Below are 21,976 nucleotides of genomic sequence, written 5' to 3'. Positions count from 1 at the left end.
ACTGCCTCCGTTTCCAAGCTCGTTTCCATGCACCGCCTTCTAACAACATGGCGCCAGTTTACAGCGGTCCTGCCTTCCAAAGGGATGCCAAAACCGCGCCGTAAGAGGAAAATATTATTATTGAAAGTAACAGTTAACTACAAAAAGGATAACGGTACCGTAGTTCTTATAAATAATACTTGTGTTCTTTTCATGTAAAATTCTGGAATTTGCGTGCAACAACAGTTTGTTAGTGACAGGTTGCGCATGAGCCCACCTGCCGGAGAAACTGTGACGACGGTGGACCAATATGAATCTCCTGAACCTGACAATATAGTGGGCGATATCCTCCTTTGATAGAGACCTGCAATATTATGCATATTCTTCGACAGCGAGGTAACGCGTAAACGTCTCCGTAGACTCATTATAGTGGAATAAATAACTTTCTCTTTTAAAAAAAGAAGCTCACTCTGTAATGAATGAAGAGAATTGTGCGCAATCGGAGGTGGAAAGGGAAAAGCTCCCTCCAATATGCCATACGTCACCAACTATGGTAAGTGCAAAATTGTTTACATTCAATCAGAAAATGCTTACAACTTGTTGCTGTAAAATATAGTTAATTATTTGAGCTCTTTTCTGTAATGTTTTTTCTTACACAATATTTCCTTTATTCAACTACATCCTAAAGACATTACTGAACTGGCCCAGTCAAACAATGTGCAGTATTTATTTTTGCAGTATGGGCTACTATTATAATTTGTTATTGTCAGCATCCCTACTATAAATGGCATTATAAACTGGGTGGTTCAAGCCCTGAATGCTGATTGGCTGACAGCGTTTACCAGGGGTATGACAACATGTAATTTTACTTCTCTAATCATGTTGGTAACCAGTTTATAATAGTAATAAGGCATCTTGGGGGTTGTGATATATGGCCACTATACCACGGCTAAGGGCTGTGTCCAGGCACTCCGCGTTGCGTCGTGAAAAAGAACAGCCCTTAGCTGTGGTATATGGGCCATATACTACACCTCCTCAGGCATTATTGCTTAATTCTCCTGTGGAACAAGATGCTTAGTGATTTAATTCACAAAGTAAGTGGACTCAAGGACTTAAAGTATCAGAATAGGACCAGGATATTTGTCATTGGAAAAAGCATTGAGATTTGTTTCCCAACAGTCCCCCTCAAAAGAGGAACATTGGAAGAGTTTTTTTTAATTAAAGGGGCAATCCGCAGTTGCTACATCCGTTTTTGGACTTATAAATTAATTTATTCTTGAAGAATATAACTTGTAAATTCCTCATGAGCTTAGTTCAACTGTCATACCCCATCAGAACCCAAAATATAAGCTTGTTTGAATCCAATGTTTGTAAACATTGTAAGTGTAAACAAACAAATGCTTAACTATAATTTTTGTATCTTGGACGGTCAGTCCTTGCATCAAAAGCTTTGTCTATTAATTTAAGAGTGGTTAGATTTCTCCAGGCCAATCCCTCAACTTTTTACCGTACAGAGGCGGGTGGGACCGCTTTGTTATTGTTTTGACTGCGGATTTCCCCTTTAACTATCCAATATGGAACCCATAAGTTTTCATACTAATGTAGGCATCACGTCTGGAAATGTCATAATGCTGCTTCTCGCTCTCTTGCTCTTTCTTTCTTTCTCCTTCTCTCTCTCTCACCCCCCCCCCCCACACACACACACACATACACACATTCCCACCAACACACTCATCACACGGTAGCATCATTGTAGTGATCTAGATAGTAAACGTCCTGGAAGAGCAACATGGGAAGAGATTTAGGAGTGAGGCAGACTTTTCCACAGACACAGACGGTTATTCTCTCATAAAGTGCTGCATTTTGGCACAGCCATGAATAACAGAATAAAAGGACAGGAGTGGTCGAGGAGGGAGGGAGGGGGAGGGAGGAGAAGAGGAAGGAGGAGAGTGATGTTTTTCATCCAGAAGTTAGGGTTGTAATATAAAGAACAATTCTGTAATTCAGAGGAGAGGAGCCACACCAAGAATCACTGCGCCCGTGATACAATATGTGTTATTGTGTCACATCATCATTTTCAGACTAATGTAGGCCTAATATCTGGAAATGTGGTAATGCTGTTATCTCTCTCTCTCTCACAAACACACACACACACACACAAAGTCCAGTCCAGCCTGGCCCTGTGTATCATTACACATAATGCTGAACACAGCAACTGCCTTGTGTGTCTCGCCTCACCATAAATAACACATTATTCCTATTTTTCCCTCCGTAAACAAAAACATTATTAGATCCTCTGAGTCCGCTTGGGAAAGGAAATGTTTAACTGTTTTTTTTTTAAATACCAAAGGCACACTAAAAGCAACACTAATAAAGTTTAAACAAACTAAGCAGTTATTCGAACGCATGGAAAGTATAACCCAGAAGGTATAGGCATTTCTGGTTATTGATGTTGTTAGAAGATGTTTCCTTATTATGAGCAATGGGTAAACTACAACTCTAAAATCAACTGAAAGGTTTGTGTGTGTCTAATGTATGTGTGGTGTGCATGCGCGTACTGTTCTTTTTTTTTTCTTTAAGAGCGTGTCCAGTGTAGCTCAGTTGGTAGAGCATGACACTTACAGCGCCAGGATTGTGGGTTTGATTCACATGGGGGACCAGTACAAAAACAATAGTCTTAACACTAGGTACTGTAAGTCGCTCTGGATAAGAGTGTCTGATAAATGACTAGAATGTACAAATGTAAATGCATACTTCTTTAAGAGCGTTTTAATATGAGAGATGGAGAGATAATACACACTAGGTGTATCTCTGTGTGGCAGCCTCTTCTTGTATGTTAATGGAGTGTGCTGTTTGGAGATATTGTTCCTGTCTGTGTCTCGGATGAAGAGTTTGTTTGATCTGCCCTTTTGTACACACGAATGTTGAATTAGTTGAATAGAATCCATTGGATCGAATTAGACAACGGGATACGAGGGAGGAGATATCTTTTATCCCTCTGAAATTAAGCATCTACCATATTCCACTGAGGTGCATTATTTAAAAAGAAATGTTTTATAGATGTCAGTTTGATTAGCACAAACTGAACATGTTAAACAAGATTATTTTCAATATGAGGCATTGGAGACAATATTACTGTTTGTCGGAACTAGAAGCACAAGCATTTCGCTACACTCGCATTAACATCTGCTAACCATGTGTATGTGACAAATAAAATTTGATTTGATTTGTATCAGAGTAACTCCATGTGGAGTGCTAATGGCATAATCAGGGAAGATTTTTATGGATGTAATTCTAATCTCAGTGATCTCATTAGGATTGTCTGGACTTGAGAAGTTCCCTTCTCTCTCTCTCTCCCTCTCTCCATGTCATCTGTAAGACATGTGTTTTCTCCCCCTCCTCTTCGTTCGGTGGAGAGTTTTAAGGTGTCAGGCAGGACCTGCTGCTGTGCATATGCTGTTAGTTGGCCCTCCTCTCTCTCTCAATCTGTCCACTGCACAGTTCCTACCTCCCACCCTCCTTGCTGTCTGGGCTACCAGAACAGTTGGCTGTAGGCATTGGTGAGAGCAGCAAGCAAGAAATAGGAAATTGACATCATATATATTGTCTAAACTGGTTGTCGGATTCACCTTGGGTGGAAAAATCACGTGGGCCACTTAACTGAATGAAATAAATGCCAATTATATGATATGGTATTCTATCCCTATGATTCATGTTGATTCATGAGTCTAATGTGTGGGCCTAATAGGGTTTCCTCTGTCAAAGGATAAAGTGCAATTATTATTTTTCTATTCACAAAGTAGCGGTAGTAGCAGTTGTTAGGATAAATAATGTTGGCAACTGTTGGGGACATTCAGACATTCAATTATCAAGAAAATGGGGGCAAATCAGACTTAAAGGCACAGTGCAGTCAAAATGGTTTTTCCTGTGTTTTGTATCATATTGTACAACTGCTGATGACACTAACTCTGTAAAAGTGTGACTTTTTTTAATCAGTGTTAATTCCTGATATTTGCAGGTTTAAAATACAATTTACACTGGATCTTCCAATCAGCAGGTTTTGCATGGGTGGACATCACCAGGCGGTATAAGTTAATAGACCAAGAACAAAGAGTTCTAAACCTCTCTACCAATAACAGATACTTTTCACTCCCTTAGGCCCCTCACTCAGACTACTCCCAAACAGTCCTAGAAAAATGATTGCTTTGAAAGTGTTTTTTGCTAAAAAAAAAAAACAATAAAAAAAATGGAACAATATTACAGTAAGGTACCACATTACCAAGAAATTATTTCATATTAAAATAAAAATGGCTGCATTGGGCCTTTAAGTCAAGAGCACACAAGGGAGAGGAGGGCTTGAACTTGCACACTCCTGTCACCATCACAAAGTCATTCTTGAGCAAAGTTAACCTCTAACTCCTATATGAAACGTTTCCCAACAGCACAAAATGTAGCAGGAGTTCCATGACTCCATCGCTGTTAAAGTGTAAGACTCAAAGGCCCTTTGAACTCTGAGCCCACTACAAGAACACACAAGAACACACAGGCATACATACATAATTGTACATTGTTTTCAGTGCAGTTTTCCTCCCATAATGATGTAATCTTCTTGTGACAGGATTTGGGGCGTGGTGCGAAACAGCCCTTTCCCTCCCTTAGCACGTTCATCTCCTCCCTTAACCAGCGGAGGGAGACGGGAGGCCGGTTCAGTGTGGGCACAAACCAGTGTCTACCAGGTGGACGACATGGTGAGTTAACAACACTGGGCAGATTCACACACTGTGGTGGTATACAAAGACACTGGAGAAACGTAGCCCTCGCGTATCCTACAATAATCTCTCCTCTTTCCAACCTGATTCCTGATGGGCTTCCCTATATTCACACAGAAGCTGGTCTGTCCACTGGATACAATGATATGTCACTCACCACTGTACGGCAATGGAGACATTGTTTATTTAGTTAAATGAACAAAATGACAGTATATTAAAGAACAGTTGTCAGGCCTGCAGTGCACACTAAAACGATTTAGTCGCTGCTGCTACTGATGCCAAAATAATTATGCGAACATCTCTGTCAAATCAAAGCCATATGAAGGCTTATTTTCATGGCGTATACATGTTGGTGGAGAGGAACCATGCAGCAGGAAAGTATTTCCAAGCGTTTGTCATTTCAAATGTAGTTTAGATTCCTGGCCTGATTTGTTATGCACAAACTATATGATTGCTCTGCCATTTATGCAATCAATATGTTCCATCACTTGATATTTGTAACCTCACTGAAATTGAAACTCTGTTACCAATGTAAATTAATACATGATATTTGGCAGAAGTGTAAGATTTTCTTCCTCTGATCTTCAAATGAGATGTCTATGCATAAAAGGGTTTTAATAGGAAAACAAAAGCATGGGCAACATGAATAGGATGAGATGAGATGGGTCAGCTATCTGAGGTAATGATGGACGTCATCAAGTGTTATGACCTGGCAACAGCCAGCAGAAATAGTTTAACAACTTCATTGTGTCTTCTTGTGAGAATGCTGTCATTAGTCTGAATGCACTGTTGTCCTGGCCTGTTAGGTCCTGAAAAAGATTGGTAGAGGCAATAATGTGTCCATACTTAACGGAAAGTCGGCTTTGGTTAACTAAGGTCATGCAGTGAATGTACTATGTGATTACAGACTGATTGAGTCGAGTTTAATTAGTGTTGTTAGTGAAGCCAGTCTGAGCAAGTCGCAATCTAAGGATCTCGCAATCAAAGCCTTGTGAATCATGTCCATTGTGGAAGCTATGTATGCCGTCTTTGCAAGCAGTAACAAATATATGTACATATCTGCCACATAACACAATAGTCATGTGTATGATACTCTGTGTAAAGGGAACTAACTATGTGGGTCTTGTAATTTCCCAGGGAGGGAGCTACCTCCTATTTGCAGTGATGTGAGGCAGAAACAGAGGATCTCCATCGACACACTTCCCCCCGAGGTGAAGGCCCCGTTCCCCTCTGAACCTGTCATCCCCCTCCGCACTAAGACCATCAAAGAGTTCCAGTGAGTAACACCTCTCCCCATGACCTCCATTTGACCTTTTAACAGTGAGTAGCATACCTTTATGATCGTCACGACTTCCCACTGGGCACAGACGTCATTTCAACGTCTTGTTTTGATTTCAATTTGGTAGAGTTGTCAACTAACATAAATTCAACATGAAATAACATCATGTCATTGGATTTAGGTTAAAAGTTGGGTGAAAAATCATTGACTGTTTGCAAATCCAATCAGTTTTCCACTTTGATTCAACATCAACACATAACATTTTTTTTGTTGAATTGACGTGGAAACAACGTTGATTCAACCAATTTTTGCTCACTGGGCTAAGATTCGCTATGACAATGATTTATTGATGGATTCCTTCCACTGTGTTGCAGGGAAGACATGGATCGAGCCACAACCTCAGGGGACTGGAGGGATGTGAGGGATTTCTACCTAACCACCTTTGACTCCTTTCTAGAGATCAATGCTGCCTTCAAGGTAATGGCTCTTGAAATGGCTCATGCAGGCATTTTGTTATTATGTTGTGAGTTATGCTTTCCCCCAAACATACCTTATCAATTTTAGAATATTCCAAACCCTTTGGTTTAGTTCCTCGTATTAAATGATTGTTATTTGCAGCACCTCTCTCTCCATTGTGAATTCTCTTAAGGAAAGCATGCAGAGCATGTGTTCTGGAAAGTGTTATTCATGAGGAAATCAACGGTACATAATGGAAGAGAAAAGCTGCACTCGAAAGTACTGACCCTGACTTCTTCCAAATGTTCATTATGTTACAGCCTTATTCTAAAAATGTTTTTTTTTTACTCATCAACACACAATACCTCATAATGACAAAACAAAAACTGCTTTTTTTGCAAATGTATAAAAAAGAAAATCCAGAAATATCATATTTGCATAAGAAGTCAGACTGTTTACTCAGTATTTTATTTAAGCACCTTTGGCAGCGATTACAGCCTCGAGTCGTCTTCTGTATGACGCTAAAATCTTGGCACACCTGTATTTTGGGAGTTTCACCCATTCTTCTCTGCAAATCCTCTCAAGCTCTCTCAGGTTGGATGGGGAGCATCACTGCACAGCTATTTTCAGGTCTCTCCAGAGATGTTAGATCGGGTTCAAGTCTGGGCTCTGGCTGAGTCACTCAAGGACATTCAGTGACTTGTCCCGAAGCCACTCCTGCGTTGTCTTGGCTGTGTGCTTAGGGTCGTTGTCCTGTTGAATTGTGAACCTTCACCCCAGACTGACGTCCATTAGCACTCTCGAGCAGGTTTTCATCAAGGATCTCTGTACTTTGCTCTGTTTATCTTTCCTTTGATCTCTGTTTATCTTTCCTTCGAGGGTCTCACAGTCCTTGCCACTGAAAAACGTCCCCACAGCATGATGCTGCCACCACCATGCTTCACCGTAGGGATGGTGCCAGGTTTCCTCCAGACGTGACACTTGGCATTCAGGCCAAAGAGTTCAGTCTTGGTTTCTTCAGACCAGAGAATCTTGTTTCTCATGTCTGAGAGTCCTTTAGGTGCCTTAATTAAGGGCAAACTCCAAGCGGGTTGTCATGTGCCTTTTACTGAGGAGAGCTCTACAGACAATTCCTTCAACCTCATGGCTTGGTTTTTGCTCTGACATGCACTGTCAACTGTGAGGTTTTTATATAGACAGGTGTGTGCCTTTCCAAATCATCTCCAATCAGTTGGATTTACCACAGATGGACTCCAATCAAGTTGTTGAAACATCTCAAGGATGATCAATGGAAACAGGATGCACCTGAGCTCAATTTCGAGTCTCATATCAAAGGGTGTTTTTAATTTTTAATATATTGGCAGAAATGTCTACATTCCTGTTTTCGCTTTGTCCTAATGGGGCATTGTGTTTAGATTGATGTGGGGGGAAAAAAAGCATTTTTAATCCATTTTAGAATAAGGCTGTAACGTAACAAAATGTGGAAAAAGGGAGGGTCTGAATACTTTCCAAATGCACTTATAAGGTCCGAACCTTGTTTAGTTGGCATCGAGCAAGATTGGTTCAACACACACTGCCATTGTTTAACACACACACACTATATGTCCTCACTGCAGACAAGCCCAGGGTTTGGCTGTAGCAAGTGCCTGTTGTTTGAGCTGTTGTTAAAAAGGCCTGAAATAAAAACATTTCAACAATGAGAAATGTAAAATGTTCCTTTTCCTCCTTTCTTAGAGAGAAGCTAACGCCCCATTTAACACAATCGAGGATTCTGGAGTCAACTCAAAATTTTTGAATGCTGTTTATGATGCTTTACTCTGCACAGTAAGTACTGCCAACGTGACCTTTCTATGGAAGAGGATATCATATGAGAAAACAAATAAAGTCCTATTCAGATTTTTTTACCATGAAAGTGCTTCCTGAAACTAGCAGAATTTGGGTAATTTCATCCAATTTAGAGGTTAACTCATGTTTGTTTGTGTTGTTTTAGCCCCAAGACATCCAGAAATCAGTGTTGAAGGGAATCATTAACAGCCTATTAAGAGAGTGGAAAGGGTGAGTGCTGCTTTCAATTTATACCGCTACTACCATTTACTGTTACTATGCTACCTGTTGTTACACTGCAGCAACCATTTACCATAAATAGAGCATTGCTTATGAGAACTAAATGACATTCATACAGTTTGGCATCTAATTAAACACAACATTTCTTTTCAAATTTGTTGCCATTTTTTGTTGCCACATTGTGCTAGTTTGGATGAAATATGATGTCTCATTAGGCTGACGGTATACATTTTGATTTCCTCCTTTTGCTGAAAACAATGTGTTGTGTTTTCAGTCCCAGAACCAAAGATGACCTGAGGGCATACTTCATCTTAGTTCAGGTAACATTTACTTCTTAAGATAACATCTTATTAAGTACATGCACCAGTACGTTTTGTTTGTAAACGTTTCATTTTATAAGGTATAAATTATGTTTTATGTTTTATGCTTTGTCTTTTGTGTTGAATTCCCTTGTGAAAAATCTTGGATTGGTGTAAATGCTTAGTAAATCCCCATGTTGTTAAACAGTTAATTTCAGAACAGAAATAAATGGCTATAATGCTCCCGTCATCAGATTCTTGGTTTCCATTAATCCCTGTCATTTCCTGTGGAAAGTGGGTTATTTTGTGCTTTCCAAACCACCACTGCCACAGGCTTAAAGGGACTGTTAGGGTCCCATATCCCCTGTGGTATTCTAGCCTCTGTAGTATTCTAGCCCCTCTGGTACTCTAGCCCCTTTGGTATTCTAGCCCCTGTGGTACTCTAGCCAGTGTAGTATTCTAGCCCCGGTGGTATTCTAGCCCCGGTGGTATTCTAGCCCCGGTGGGAGTCTAGCCCCTGTAGTACTCTAGCCCCTGTGGTACTCTAGCCCCTGTGGTACTCTAGTCCCTGTGGTATTATATCCCACTACAGTCGCATGTGAAGTGATACAGAGGCAGCCGTTCTGGCTCATTGGATTCAGTGGCAGGACTTCTTTCTGCCCTCACGTCAGTTTTGAAGATAGTTCTGGCTGTAGTGCAGTGAGTCTGTTTGTTTTGGTGGTCTAAGTGTCTGTGTTTTTCATAGAGAGACAGTAGTTATTGGTTTTGGTCTGATATCTAGATGCTTATATCAGATGGTAGTGTGTTTTGCTGGTTCAGTATGTCTTGTTTCAGTGTGCTGTGGATGTTCTTCTATTCCAACAGTACACTGTGTCTCTGTTCTTCTTACACCTGGGCACTTTTTACTGCAGCAGTAGTTCTGTCTGTTGGTCTAATGCCTAGCTGTACAGTACAGTGGCCAGGTTAAGCAAGACCAGCTGGAATCCTTAGGCCTCCTCCCTCTCCATACACCCCATTGACTCCAGTCGTATGTCAGGCAGTCAGTCCACAGCAGTACTGCAACAACTACTCTCTGTCTGAGAGCTAGCTGTGTGACTAGAGTCATTGATTTGACTACACCTGTTTCACCTCACATAAAATCTAGTAACCCTAGTCCGTCGAGGGAAAATGCTAATGATGTCATTCATTTAAATACTCTGAGTAAGTCTGTACTTGCTGAAACTAACAGTGTAGGACAATTGTAAACAAGATTGTCTATAGCAATTCTGTTTTTTGTTTAATTTCCTCTATATAAGTGTAGGCCTATTCTCTTGGTACACGTTTGTGTAAAGAATGTGGGTGGTTGTTCGACCGGGAGATACACAGCACACGTCTGATCAGCCAGATCCCTGATGTCATGTTCCTTGTTCTCCATGGAGACTGGGTGAGGTCATCCTGGACTGCTGGAATGTCGGTTTCCTGTGTGATGCTGTTCTTTCGGAGAGGCTGAATGTTTTATGGTTTTTACTGAAGTTCAGTGCATAGAAACCGATGAAATAGACTGGACTATAGTCAGCTTTTAAAGCTTTCTCTTGCCTCTCTTTTCTCTGTATTGGTGCGAGGTAATTTTGTAGTACATTCTGGATTTTTAGAACAGATGACATGTGTTTATTTGTTTTCTAGAACCCTCAGTATTCCAGCACCAGTACCTATGTGATCTATGCCCACCTACTGAGACAGATAGCTGGCCTGTCTGAGGCTGACCACCATTTCCTAGTGCACTGGTTTAAAAAGTAAGTGCAGTCTGCAAAGTGTGTCTTAAAGCCTCACCCCTGCATGGATTATAAAACATTTATTATTATAAACCATGTGTTTGTTTCACACTAACACAGCCCGCAGTTATGAATAGGGTTTGAGTAGTGAAGTATTTGATCTTCATAGAGGTGACTAACACCCAGCCTGTATCCAGTTTGAGTAGGCATTACACAGTCTCTCCCTACACGCTGTCACACCCAAACACTACCTAACGTTCACTCTGGCCTGTGGTAATCTAAACGTAGTGTGTGTGTGTGTGCGCGCTTCCTGTTCCTCGCCCCTCCCCAGACTGTCTCCAAGGCGTTTCAGGCAGCTGGTGGAGCGTTTTCTTCACTTCATCTCCACTCGTCTGTTACCTGCTCCTCCTGATGAACTGCCCCCTCTGACCAGGTGTTCCTGGTGGATCCCTGCTGCCACCAAGGTCCTCGCCCTCTTCAGTAAGTCATGTCCACAACATCAGAAACAGGGTATTTTACCCGGTGTACCCCTGGAGCTGTTCAGTGGATTCTGGGTAACCCCACAGTGCTACAATATGAGCCTGTGTTATCCAGTATGTGCTGTAAAACCTGATACACATACCAGAGCCAAAGTGAAAGTGTCATTGTACAAGGGAGGATGTAGGTTCAGGTGCTGTCAGGAGGGCCGGAGGGGTGACGTGGTTTTTCATGCATATAGAATCTCTACCTGGATTCTATCTCGGGTGTAAAGTAATTTAGACATGTGTAGATAAACTCTAATGCCCTTGTATACCCTGTCCCCACCAGATGCAGCTAACAGCATATCCACGCCTCCTATCATGTCCTTCACTGACTTCTACAACATCACCTTGGACCACATCGACATCATGGAGCAGTACCGCACCTGGCAGAGCCACGGCAACTCCAACAAGTGAGTCCCCAGTTTACAGGATCAACACTCGGATCCCATATTCAGGGTCCAGTGTTTTTCCTAATCAGGACATTTTCTGAGCCCTTCTTATAGGCCATAACTTATTGGTTAAACATCTTCCAATTCTGAACATAGTTAGGAAGTCCTGCTGGGAAGATTGTAAACCACAGCATGTCGTTTTCCCATTTCCCATATCAGCCAGTGATTGACAGCACATGGTACTGAGAGCAGAATACACGGCACATTAGATATACTTCTCATAAGCTGCACATGTTTTTCCTCTCTCCCTGTGTGTCCGTTCCAAGTTTTTGATGATACAGCTCCCTCTTGTGTGCCATACATCATATGAACAGCTAAAAGTGCTAATGCAGCGCTACTGAAGGTTAGCCTTCCCCAGCTCTTTTCTCGCTGTGACAACCCTCAGTGGAACAGCTCTGTGAGTCAGAGCCGAAACTCAAAACAGAGCACATCACGCCTCCATATGGTGTGACTGTCAAGGGACACATATTATGGAGAGAGAAGGATATTGCACAATGATTCCTGTTTCTAAAGATGGAACTGATTGTGGAGCAGTCCAGAGACTGTGGGCTACTCTCTTCCTCTTTCTGGAAATCCTAGGGGGTCCATATTTTATAATCTTCTTCCCAAGTGCATTTTTTCTTCTTCTCCTCCTCAGGTTCTCTTTCTGCCAGTTCCCATTTATCCTGTCAACGGTGGTGAAGAAAGCCATCATCCAGAGAGACTCAGAACAGCAGATGATAAGCATGGCCAGAGTGAGAGACCGCCTATTATCTTCTGTCAACCTTCCTCTATCAACACAGTTGTCCCTGAGCTGTGCATGAACTGAGATGCATATGATGTACAGTGACCTGCATTCATATTAAAACCTTTTCGTTATGTGTTTTTTCTCTCTCTCCAGCAAAGCCTGGTGAACAAGGTCTCTCGCAGGCAGAGAGTGGACATGAACCTGTTGTTCCTCAACATCAAGGTACGACGGGCCCAGCTACTCAGTGACTCATTGGATGAGGTAAGACCTCCTAACACACCTAGCGTTGGGTGTGGTCGAGACGTTGTTGAAACACTGTCCTCTGTAAATAAATATATATATATTTATATCAGTTGAAGTTGGAAGTTTACATACACTTAGGTTGAAGTCATTAAATTTCTTGTTAAGAAACTATAGATTTGGCAAGTCGGTTAGGACATCTACTTTGTGCATGATACAAGTAATTTTTTACAGACAGATTATTTCACTTATAATTCACTGTATCACAATTCCAGTGGGTCAGAAGTTTACATACACTAAATTGACTGTGTCTTTAAACAGCTTGGAAAATTCCAGAAAATGATGTCATGGCTTTAGAAGCTTCTGATAGGCTAATTGACATCATTTGAGTCAATTGAAGGTGTACCTGTGGATGTATTTCAAGGCCTACCTTCGAAATAAGTGCCTCTTTGCTTGACATCATGGGAAAAAGAAATCAAATCAAATTTTATTTGTCACATACACATGGTTAGCAGATGTTAATGCGAGTTTAGCAAAATGCTTGTGCTTCTAGTTCCGACAATGCAGTAGTAACCAACGAGTAATCTAACCTAACAATTTCACACAAGTGTAAAGGGATGAAGAATATGTACATATGCAAGTGGCTGTTCCACTGGATGTCATAAGGTGTATGCACCAATTTGTAAGTCGCTCTGGATAAGAGCGTCTGCTAAATGACTTAAATGTAAATGTAGCGATGAGACAAGATAGTAATTACAAATAATTGGATATCCCGAAATTGGGGAGAAAGGGGGTAAAAAAAAAAATGGGGAAAAAAAGAAATATATATATGTGTACATAAAAATATATGAATGAGTGATGGTACAGAACGGCATAGGCAAGATGCAGCAGATGTTATAGAGGACAGTATATACATATGAGGTGAGCAATGTAGGGTATGTAAACATTATATTAAGTGGCATTGTTTAAAGTGGCTAGTGATACATTTTTACATCAATTGTACCATTATTAAAGTGGCTGGAGTGGAGTCAGTATGTTGGCAGCAGCCACTCAATGTTGGTGGTGGATGTTGAACAGTCTGATGGCCTTGATATAAGCTTTTTTTCAGTCTCTCGGTCCCAGCTTTGATGCACCTGTACTGACCTCGCCTTCTGGATGATAGTGGGGTGAACAGGCAGTGGCTCGGGTGGTTGTTGTCCTTGATGATCTTTATGGCCTTCCTGTGACATCGGGTGGTGTAGGTGTCCTGGAGGGCAGGTAGTTTGCCCCCAGGCACTACTGGATATAAGAGCAACGTCAACTCACCATCATTACGACCAGGAATACGACTTTCCCGAAGCGGGTCTTCTGTTTTGCCCATCACCCAGGACAATGGATCGGATCCCAGCCAGCAAACCAAAACAATGTCGCCGTAAAAGGGGCAGACGAAGCGGTCTTCTGGTCAGGCTCCGGAGACGGGCACATTACGCACTGCTCCCGAGCATACTACTCGCCAATGTCCAGTCTCTTGACAACAATGTTGATGAAATCCGAGCACGGGTTGCATTCCAGAGAGGCATAAGAGACTGTAAATCATCCAGGCCCTCGTCAAACCTCTCAGGAAGGAGACTCATTTTGTCTCCTAGAGATGAACGTACTTTGGTACGAAAAGTGCAAATCAATCCCAGAACAACAGCAAAAGGCCTTGTGAAGATGCTGGAAGAAACCGGTACAAAAGTATCTAATCCACAGTAAAACGAGTCCTATATCGACATAACCTGAAAGGCCGCTCGGCATGGAAGAAGCCGCTGCTCCAAAACCGCCATTAAAAAAAGCCAGAGTACGGTTTGCAACTGCACATGGGGACAAAGATCATGCTTTTTGGAGAAATGTCCTCTGGTCTGATGAAACAAAAATAGAACTGTTTGGCCGTAATTACCATTGTTATGTCTGGAGGAAAATGGGGAGGATTGCAAGCCACAGAACAACATCCCAACCGTGAAGCAGGAGGTACTGGTGTACTTCACAAAATAGATGGCACCATGAGGTAGGAAAATGATGTGGAAATATTGAAGCAACGTTTGACCCAAGTTAAACAATTTAAAGGCAATGCTACCAAATACTAATTGAGTGTATGTAAACTTCTGACCCTCTGGGAATGTGATGGAAGAAATAAAAGCTGAAAAAAATCATTCTCTCTACTATTATTCTGACATTTCACATTCTTAAAATAAAGTGGCAATCCTAACTGACCTAAGACAGGCAATCTTTCCTTGGATTAAATGTCAGGAATTGTGAAAAACTGAGTTTTTAAATGTATTTGGCTAAGGTGTAAACTTCTAACTTCAAGTGTGTGTGTGTGTATATATATATTATAAAGAAATGTATACTTATTATTAAGTTATCTGGTTCTAATGGTGATAGAAACGACATAACACTACAGCCGTTAGTGGACCCATTGCTTCCCCTTCTAAAGCCCATCTGGTATTTTGCTCTGGAGGTTCTGTCACCACGGCTTGATTTGGAAAACCTTCCTGGCCATAAAACGCAAGGTTTGTGTCTACCCTCCTCCCCTCCCCCTCCACCCCTCCCTCGCCTTGTCCAGCTGAGCAGGAAGAGAGCAGACCTGAAGAAAAAGCTCAAGGTCACTTTCGTAGGAGAGGCGGGGCTCGACATGGGCGGCCTCACCAAGGAGTGGTTCCTGCTGCTGGTTCGACAGATTTTCCACATTGACTATGGTGAGACATGGAATGCAGGACAGAATATATTGGCCTCATTTAGAAACTTTCACGTAGAATCGATATATTGCTTAAAACCCATGCAAGATTAATCAAATGTTTCTCCCTCTCATTTGAGATACTGGAAGAAATGGAAAGCAAATCAGCTTTTATTAAATCTCAGCAGAATTAGAATATTATCCATAAAGCCATTCTCACACCCCCAATAAAAACCTAATAACTGTGAAACACTGGCGTGAGCTTGTTGCTTTTGGAGTCATTGAGTCTCTCCTTTTCTCTCAGTCCTCCAAGCCCAGTTATTCTTTCCATAGATATATTTTCAGAGATGCGGGCTGCTTGCCTAGACTATATGAGAACTGTGCCCACTCATTAAAAACGCGAACCAACCCATCTACACTCAAGTTTTTTTTTCTTGTCTAAAAGTTAATGTTAGGCACAATAATGTTTCATGTTTGAAGGTCAGAGTTTTCATCTGGTTAAGGAAACTGTTGAATGCACCTGTGAATGTTTTCGGTCAACTTTTAGAATACTACTATATATAATATTATTAGACTAGACGTTGAACAGACGTTTGTGTTACATTAGGCGTTTGGAGGGGTTTTCCCAGTCCCATTTATGCTCCTTTCACTGGATTATATATCAAACTTTTTTTTTCAGGCATGTTCACCTACTTGAAGGATTCCCGTTGTCATTGGTTCAGCAGCTGGAAATGTGACAACTACTCAGAGTTCCAATTGGTCGGGACTGTATCCTTTCATTCCTAACCCAGGAATTACTGTGTCAACGGTTTCAGATATGCAGCAATCTGCACCACACACACAGATGAGGCAGTGCTGGAAAACCACACTGGAGAAACTGATACTTAATGTATTTGCGATGCTATAAATCAGTCTAACCATTGCAATATATGCTTATTATCTATATTTAATAGGACTTGGATGAAGTTTTCACTGTATTATGTAAACCCATTTTGCAAGACATGAACAATAACAGAATCTTCATGATAATATAATATAATGTTAAGCATGAGGTTGTTTCCTGCATTCAATAAGTACGAGATACGAAAAAGTAACATTTGAAACCACTGAACATAACATTCCTAACACTCCTGAGATAAAGCTGATCTGGACAGCTGGTCTGTCTATATATTAGGATGCCAGCGGCCACCAAATCATCATATTGACCTAGTAATGCCGTTACATTCATATGTCATGTCAGTGTAAGCCAACGTAATCTGACAACTTGTCCTCACTTAACCGACTGTACATTCCTATTTATCTACGAATGTTAAACCTGTTGTGTTTTAGTTAACATATTTATTACATATACTTATTGTAAACAGCCTGGAGTGGGCAATATCCTTTATCTGTAGGTAGTCGTCCTTTGTCTGTAAAGACCTCATGGAGAACTCATGACTCCAAGGGGTGGGCTCTCAGGCTCCAAGGGATGGGCAGTCCTCTTCTGGCTGTTCCGGGTGGAGATTTAAAGGGATAGTGTGAGATTTTGGCAATTAAGCCCTTTTCTACTTGTTCAGAGTCAGATGAACTCATGGATACCATTTGTATGTCTCTGCGTGCAGAACAGGCCAAGGGTTATAGATCTGAGACTACATCTGAGGCCTCTGAATCCCTCTCCTATTCGAGAGCTCAAGGCAGTAAAAGGCAGCCTGTCAAATAAAAGCCAGATGGATGAGGAAGAACCCTCTTATAGCTCACAGACTTTGATGAGGATGGTGGATCACAGCCACTTACCTCTGAGATTTGTTTACACTGAAAGTGTGTTTCCATGATGTTAGAGTTGTGCTTTGCATGGTGCAGAGACAGGGCACACTGCATGCTGTTCCTACTTTGTGCATGTTGTTTGTACACTTTGCAGTAGTCTTGTGCTGGAATTGAGCCTGCATATTGCTTTAACTTGCAATGGTACGGGTAGAGACACGTGTTGCAAAATGAGACTACAGGGACAGGTTCAAAGGAAGAGATTATTTTTCAAACTTTTCCCTTGCCACACGGGACCACTGGCATTACCGCTCTGAGCCACACGGTTGTCTTGGCATTGCCTCTCTGATTACCCCCCCCATTTGCCTCATGCAGTGTGACATCTCTTTCGCATAGAGTTGATCAGGCTGTGAGAAGTTGCTGGATATTGACGGGAACTGGAACACGCTGTCGTACACGTCGATCCAGAGCATTCCTAACATGCTCAATGGGTGTCATGTCTGATGTGTATGCAGGCCATGGAAGAACTGGGGCATATTTATCTTCCAGGAATTGTGTACAGGTCCTTGCGACATGGGACTGTGCATTATCATGCTGTAACATGAGGTGATGGCTGCGAATGAATGTCACAACAATGGGCCTGAAGCCCATTGAAGATCTCGTCACGGTATCTCTGTGCATTCAAGTTTCCATCAATAAAATGCAATTGTGTTTGTTGTGCGTAGCTTATGCCTGCCCGTACCATAAATCCAGCGCCACCATGTGGCACTCTGTTCACAGCGATGACAACAGCAAACCGCTCGCCCACTTGCCATACACACTGTCTGCCATCTGCCTGGTACAGTTGACACCAGGATTCATCCATGAAGAGCACACTTCTCCAGCGTGCCAGTGGCCATCGAAGGTGAACATTTGCCCACCGAATTCAGTTACGACGCTAAACTCCAGTCAGGTCAAGACCCTGGAGAGGATGACGAGAATGCAGATGAGCTTCCCTGACACTTTCTGACAGTTTTGTGGAAATTCTTTGGTTGTGCAAACCCATAGTTTAATCAGCTGTCCAGGTGGCTGGTCTCAGATGATCCCACAGGTGAAGAAACTGGATGTGGAGGTCCTGCACTGGCGTGGTTACACATGGTCTACGGTTGTAAGGCCAGTTGGACATACTGGCCACCCAATACTTGTTTAGTAGAGAAATTAACATTCAATTATCTGGCAACAGTTCTGGTGGACATTCCTGCAGTCAGCACTGCACATTTTAGTGGCATTTTGTCCCCAGCACAAGGTTCACCTGTGTAACGATCATGCTGTTTAATCAGCTTCTTGACATGCCACACCTGTCATGTGGATGGATTATCTTGGCAAATAAGAAATGCTCACTAACAGGGATGTAAGCAAATCTGTGCACAGAATTTGAGAGAAAATAGCTTTTTGTGCATATAGAAGATTTCTGGGATATTTTATTTCAGCTCATGAAACATGGGACCAACACTTTACATTGCATTTTATATTTTTATTTAGTGTATTTGCCCTCAAATTCCCCAAAATAATGTTGTGTGAAGCTCCTTCCCTCAGTGTTGCCTAATATTGTACGGTGAGATTTCCAACCGTTGAAGCACTTGGAAAGCCAATGACATTAGAGTTTCAGAGTAGGTGTCAGTGTATTTCCTTCACTACGGCAACCCCGTTGAATTTCTCACGGTTCTGTGAGTGTGAAAGCGTGTGCACAAAAGTGTGTATGTGTGCATGTCTTAGAGTGTTGTGCGTGTCTTAGAGTGTTGTGCGTGTCTGTGCAGTTTGCATACATGTGTGTTTGTGTGTGTACTCTTGAATCCAGGCACCACTACAGTTAACACATTATACAGTGATCTTTGTGTGGGCTTTAACTCTGAAATACATCCAGAATAGCTTCCTCATTTGGAGGCAATATGGAGACTAGGCAGCTAGGAACGTGTTTGCATGCATGCGTAGGTGATGGAGAATTAATGGGATAAATGTCCTGTCCACCTGCTGGGTTTTGTGGGGAAGGGGCGGTGGCTGACGTAGTCTGAACACACACAGTAACACAATGTAGTCATTTACTCTGTCTTGGTGTAATTTAGAAACATTCTTCGTGCAGTCTGGTCTCTGTGTGCTTACTGGGCATCAGCCCAAACATTCACAGTCGTATGTTACTGTACGTTATGTTCAAGTTTCCTGTGTTATTGTGTTGCACTAATACATTCATTAATATAAGACACTGATCCTGCTTTGGTGAACACTGATCACCTAAAATGGCCTGATCTGTCTGTGAATCAATGTCTGGTCCTTGACTCTGTGCCAGCTCATGGGTCTCGCTGTGTACAACAGCATTGCTCTGGATATCCACTTCCCTCCTTATTGTTACAAGAAGCTCTTGACTCCACCCATTGTGCCATGTGACCAGAATACTCCCATCGGCATGGCAACCGCCACCCTGGGCGACCTGCAGCAGGTCATGCCGGTATGTCTTCTCTGATTGGTTCATCTGAAGCACAGCATTTAGAGTAAGAAATGTACTCATTAAGGATAGGCATCCTCAACAGTACGTCAGTCAGACCAGTTAGGATCACAATACCCTTTTTAACCAGCTGGGGGAACCACAGTTTAGCTTTTCTTTCTTTACTCCCAAATGTTTTGCTTTGGGCTGGATCCAATCTCTGAAACTCATCTGAATTCATAAAAATGTATCAGTATTTTACACCTTTCATTCATTTTGTCAAATGTGAAATAACTCTACGGTCTCTTATTCTAAAATGTACACACCCATTGCTGAGATGGTGTTTCTCTGTGTAAGAATTTGCTTTTTAATTGTTAAACTGTGCCAGATGTTTGCCTCCTACTTTCTTGGGGCTTTGTTCATAGTTTCATAAGAGTGGGGCGTTGTTCTCTGCCCTGTCTGTCCTAAAAAACCTTTGTTTTAATAACACTGTGGCTTTGATGAAGCAGGGTGGCTGACCTGGCATACTCCCAGTGCCACAGTAATGCTGCGCTGGCTCCCTTTGGGGCATGAAAGGCAGGCACATCCATGCCACTATACCACTGATCAGAGACTGTCCCTTCATCCTATGTAACTGCTTTGCAGCTGGGCTGATTCAAGAAGACGGTTGAAAGTCGCTTTGCTGTACAGTCCCATCTGCAAAGGCAATTGACCTATTGCTAAGCCCCGCCCCCCTTGATTACTATTGCAATCTCTGACAATTTTTAAATGGGAAACTGGTAAAATCGTTTGTAGTGTGTCTAGCCATTGAATGTCTCGGAATTCACTGTCCGCGTGTAGCCAAAGCTACTAACCATTTTTCGAGCTAACTAAAGCTCTCAAATCGTATCCTGATGTCGACAGCAGATGAGAGTTGTATTAATAACATGGCTGACTTAGCTAGCTAACACACATTTTTAGAAAACTGGCTAGCTAGCTAGTGTTAGCAAAGTTGGGTAGTCAATGAGAATCTAGCAAACAATGTAACAAAAGTATCATTTCAGATTTAAAAAAATACTCCAACAGACTCTGCATTTCAGGAATCACAGTACCCCTGGTGCACTGTTCAATTATCTAACCAATAGTTTTTTGTTGTTAAACTTAATTTTTCCCACTGCCCTCACTGGCTTACATGTGTTTCACGTCTGTTGAATGGTTTGCTGAATACAACAGCTGATTAGCTTTAGAACAGAAGCTTGCTAACAACATGCTTATTCATGCAGCACACACAGTAATACATGACCCATTTCACACTGTGTGCAACGTACAGTCCATTTGAAAGGAAATAATAAAAGTGACAAAGTATTTGCTATTTCAGGATCTGGCTCATGGGCTTGGAGAGCTGCTCTGCTATGAGGGCAATGTGGAAGAAGACTTCTGTCTGACCTTCCAGGTATGGACCTCTCCTATGTATTAACAGTGCAAGGCCAACAGTGCACTATTGAACTGGACACATTGAGCAGGACAAGTTCACCAAATTGCCCAAGTGAGAAATATGTAATTAAAAAGTTCAAATGTACATAGATCAAAAAATGAAAAGGATCAATTAGTTTGGCTAAAGTGTTCCCCAAACCTTCAGAAGGTTTTGGCCTCACAAGGTTTTAATTACAGACTCCATCAAGATGACCAGGAGCTAGGCCTCCCGGGTGGCGCAGTGGTCTAGGGCACTGCATCGCAGCGCTCGCTGTGCCACCAGAGACTCTGGGTTTGCGCCCAAACTCTGTCGTAGCCGGCCGCGACCGGGAGGTCCGTGGGGCGACGCACAATTGGCATAGCGTCGTCCGGGTAAGGGAGGGTTTGGCCGGTAGGGATATCCTTGTCTCATCTCGCACCAGCGACTCCTGTGGCGGGCCAGGCGCAGTGCTCACTAACCGGGGTAGCCAGGTGCACGGTGTTTCCTCCGACACATTGGTGCGACTGGCTTCCGGGTTGGAGCCGCATTGTGTTAAGAAGCAGTGCGGCATGGTTTGGTTGTGTTTCGGAGGACGCATGGCTTTTGACCTTCTTCTCTCCTGAGCCCCGTATGGGAGTTGTAGCGATGAGACAAGATAGTAATTACTAACAACTGGATACCACGAAATTGGGGAGAAAAGGGGGTAAAAAAAAAGATGACCAGGAGCTGTTTAATGATTTTAAAGAGTGACTCAGTTACATGACTTCATCAATTCAGCCATTGGAAGGAGTGGGATCTGGGTAAGGCCTTGATTTTCATCATTAGTAATCATGAAACTTAGACTGAATCTGCGGTAGAGATAGAAGAACGTCAGAGGTCAAAATCAATCCATCACCACTAATCATGAGTTAGGTGGTCACACCTCTGAACTATTATAAAATTGTGAGATAATTATTTTGGAAATGTGCATTTTGGCCTCTGAGTTGAGGCCCAAGGTTTCAGGGTCTTTCACCCTTTTACTGAGGCAGAGATATACTCACTGACCTGTATTCAGTTCCCGACCACCACCATACATTACCCCTCTATGCTATATCTATAGACATATCACATCATATAG

General features: G+C 42.2%; 1 protein-coding gene across 2 annotated transcripts in view; it reads left to right on the top strand.

The window, feature by feature from the left end:
• LOC118369802 (probable E3 ubiquitin-protein ligase HECTD2) overlaps nucleotides 1-21,976 on the top strand; it is a 40,012-nt gene continuing 18,036 nt past the window's right edge. Inside the window, exons 1-16 of one of the 2 annotated variants that reach the window (XR_004822678.2) lie at nucleotides 1-532; nucleotides 4,598-4,727; nucleotides 5,886-6,024; nucleotides 6,402-6,504; nucleotides 8,218-8,307; nucleotides 8,474-8,538; nucleotides 8,822-8,867; nucleotides 10,509-10,618; nucleotides 10,929-11,077; nucleotides 11,405-11,528; nucleotides 12,205-12,301; nucleotides 12,448-12,555; nucleotides 15,119-15,251; nucleotides 15,909-15,997; nucleotides 19,293-19,451; nucleotides 20,785-20,859. Coding sequence is in view for 1 of the 2 variants with exons in the window: in XM_035754509.2 (XP_035610402.1) it covers nucleotides 455-532; nucleotides 4,598-4,727; nucleotides 5,886-6,024; nucleotides 6,402-6,504; nucleotides 8,218-8,307; nucleotides 8,474-8,538; nucleotides 8,822-8,867; nucleotides 10,509-10,618; nucleotides 10,929-11,077; nucleotides 11,405-11,528; nucleotides 12,205-12,301; nucleotides 12,448-12,555; nucleotides 15,119-15,251; nucleotides 15,909-15,997; nucleotides 19,293-19,451; nucleotides 20,785-20,859 (1,695 nt within the window). In the remaining variant the exon portion in view is untranslated. The remainder of the gene's footprint in view (nucleotides 533-4,597; nucleotides 4,728-5,885; nucleotides 6,025-6,401; nucleotides 6,505-8,217; nucleotides 8,308-8,473; nucleotides 8,539-8,821; nucleotides 8,868-10,508; nucleotides 10,619-10,928; nucleotides 11,078-11,404; nucleotides 11,529-12,204; nucleotides 12,302-12,447; nucleotides 12,556-15,118; nucleotides 15,252-15,908; nucleotides 15,998-19,292; nucleotides 19,452-20,784; nucleotides 20,860-21,976) is intronic. The other variant, XM_035754509.2, reaches the window with a different exon arrangement.

Source organism: Oncorhynchus keta, chromosome 36, assembly GCF_023373465.1.
Source record: "Oncorhynchus keta strain PuntledgeMale-10-30-2019 chromosome 36, Oket_V2, whole genome shotgun sequence".
Taxonomy (NCBI): domain Eukaryota; kingdom Metazoa; phylum Chordata; class Actinopteri; order Salmoniformes; family Salmonidae; genus Oncorhynchus; species Oncorhynchus keta.
This window is presented reverse-complemented; position numbering and strand designations above follow the sequence as displayed.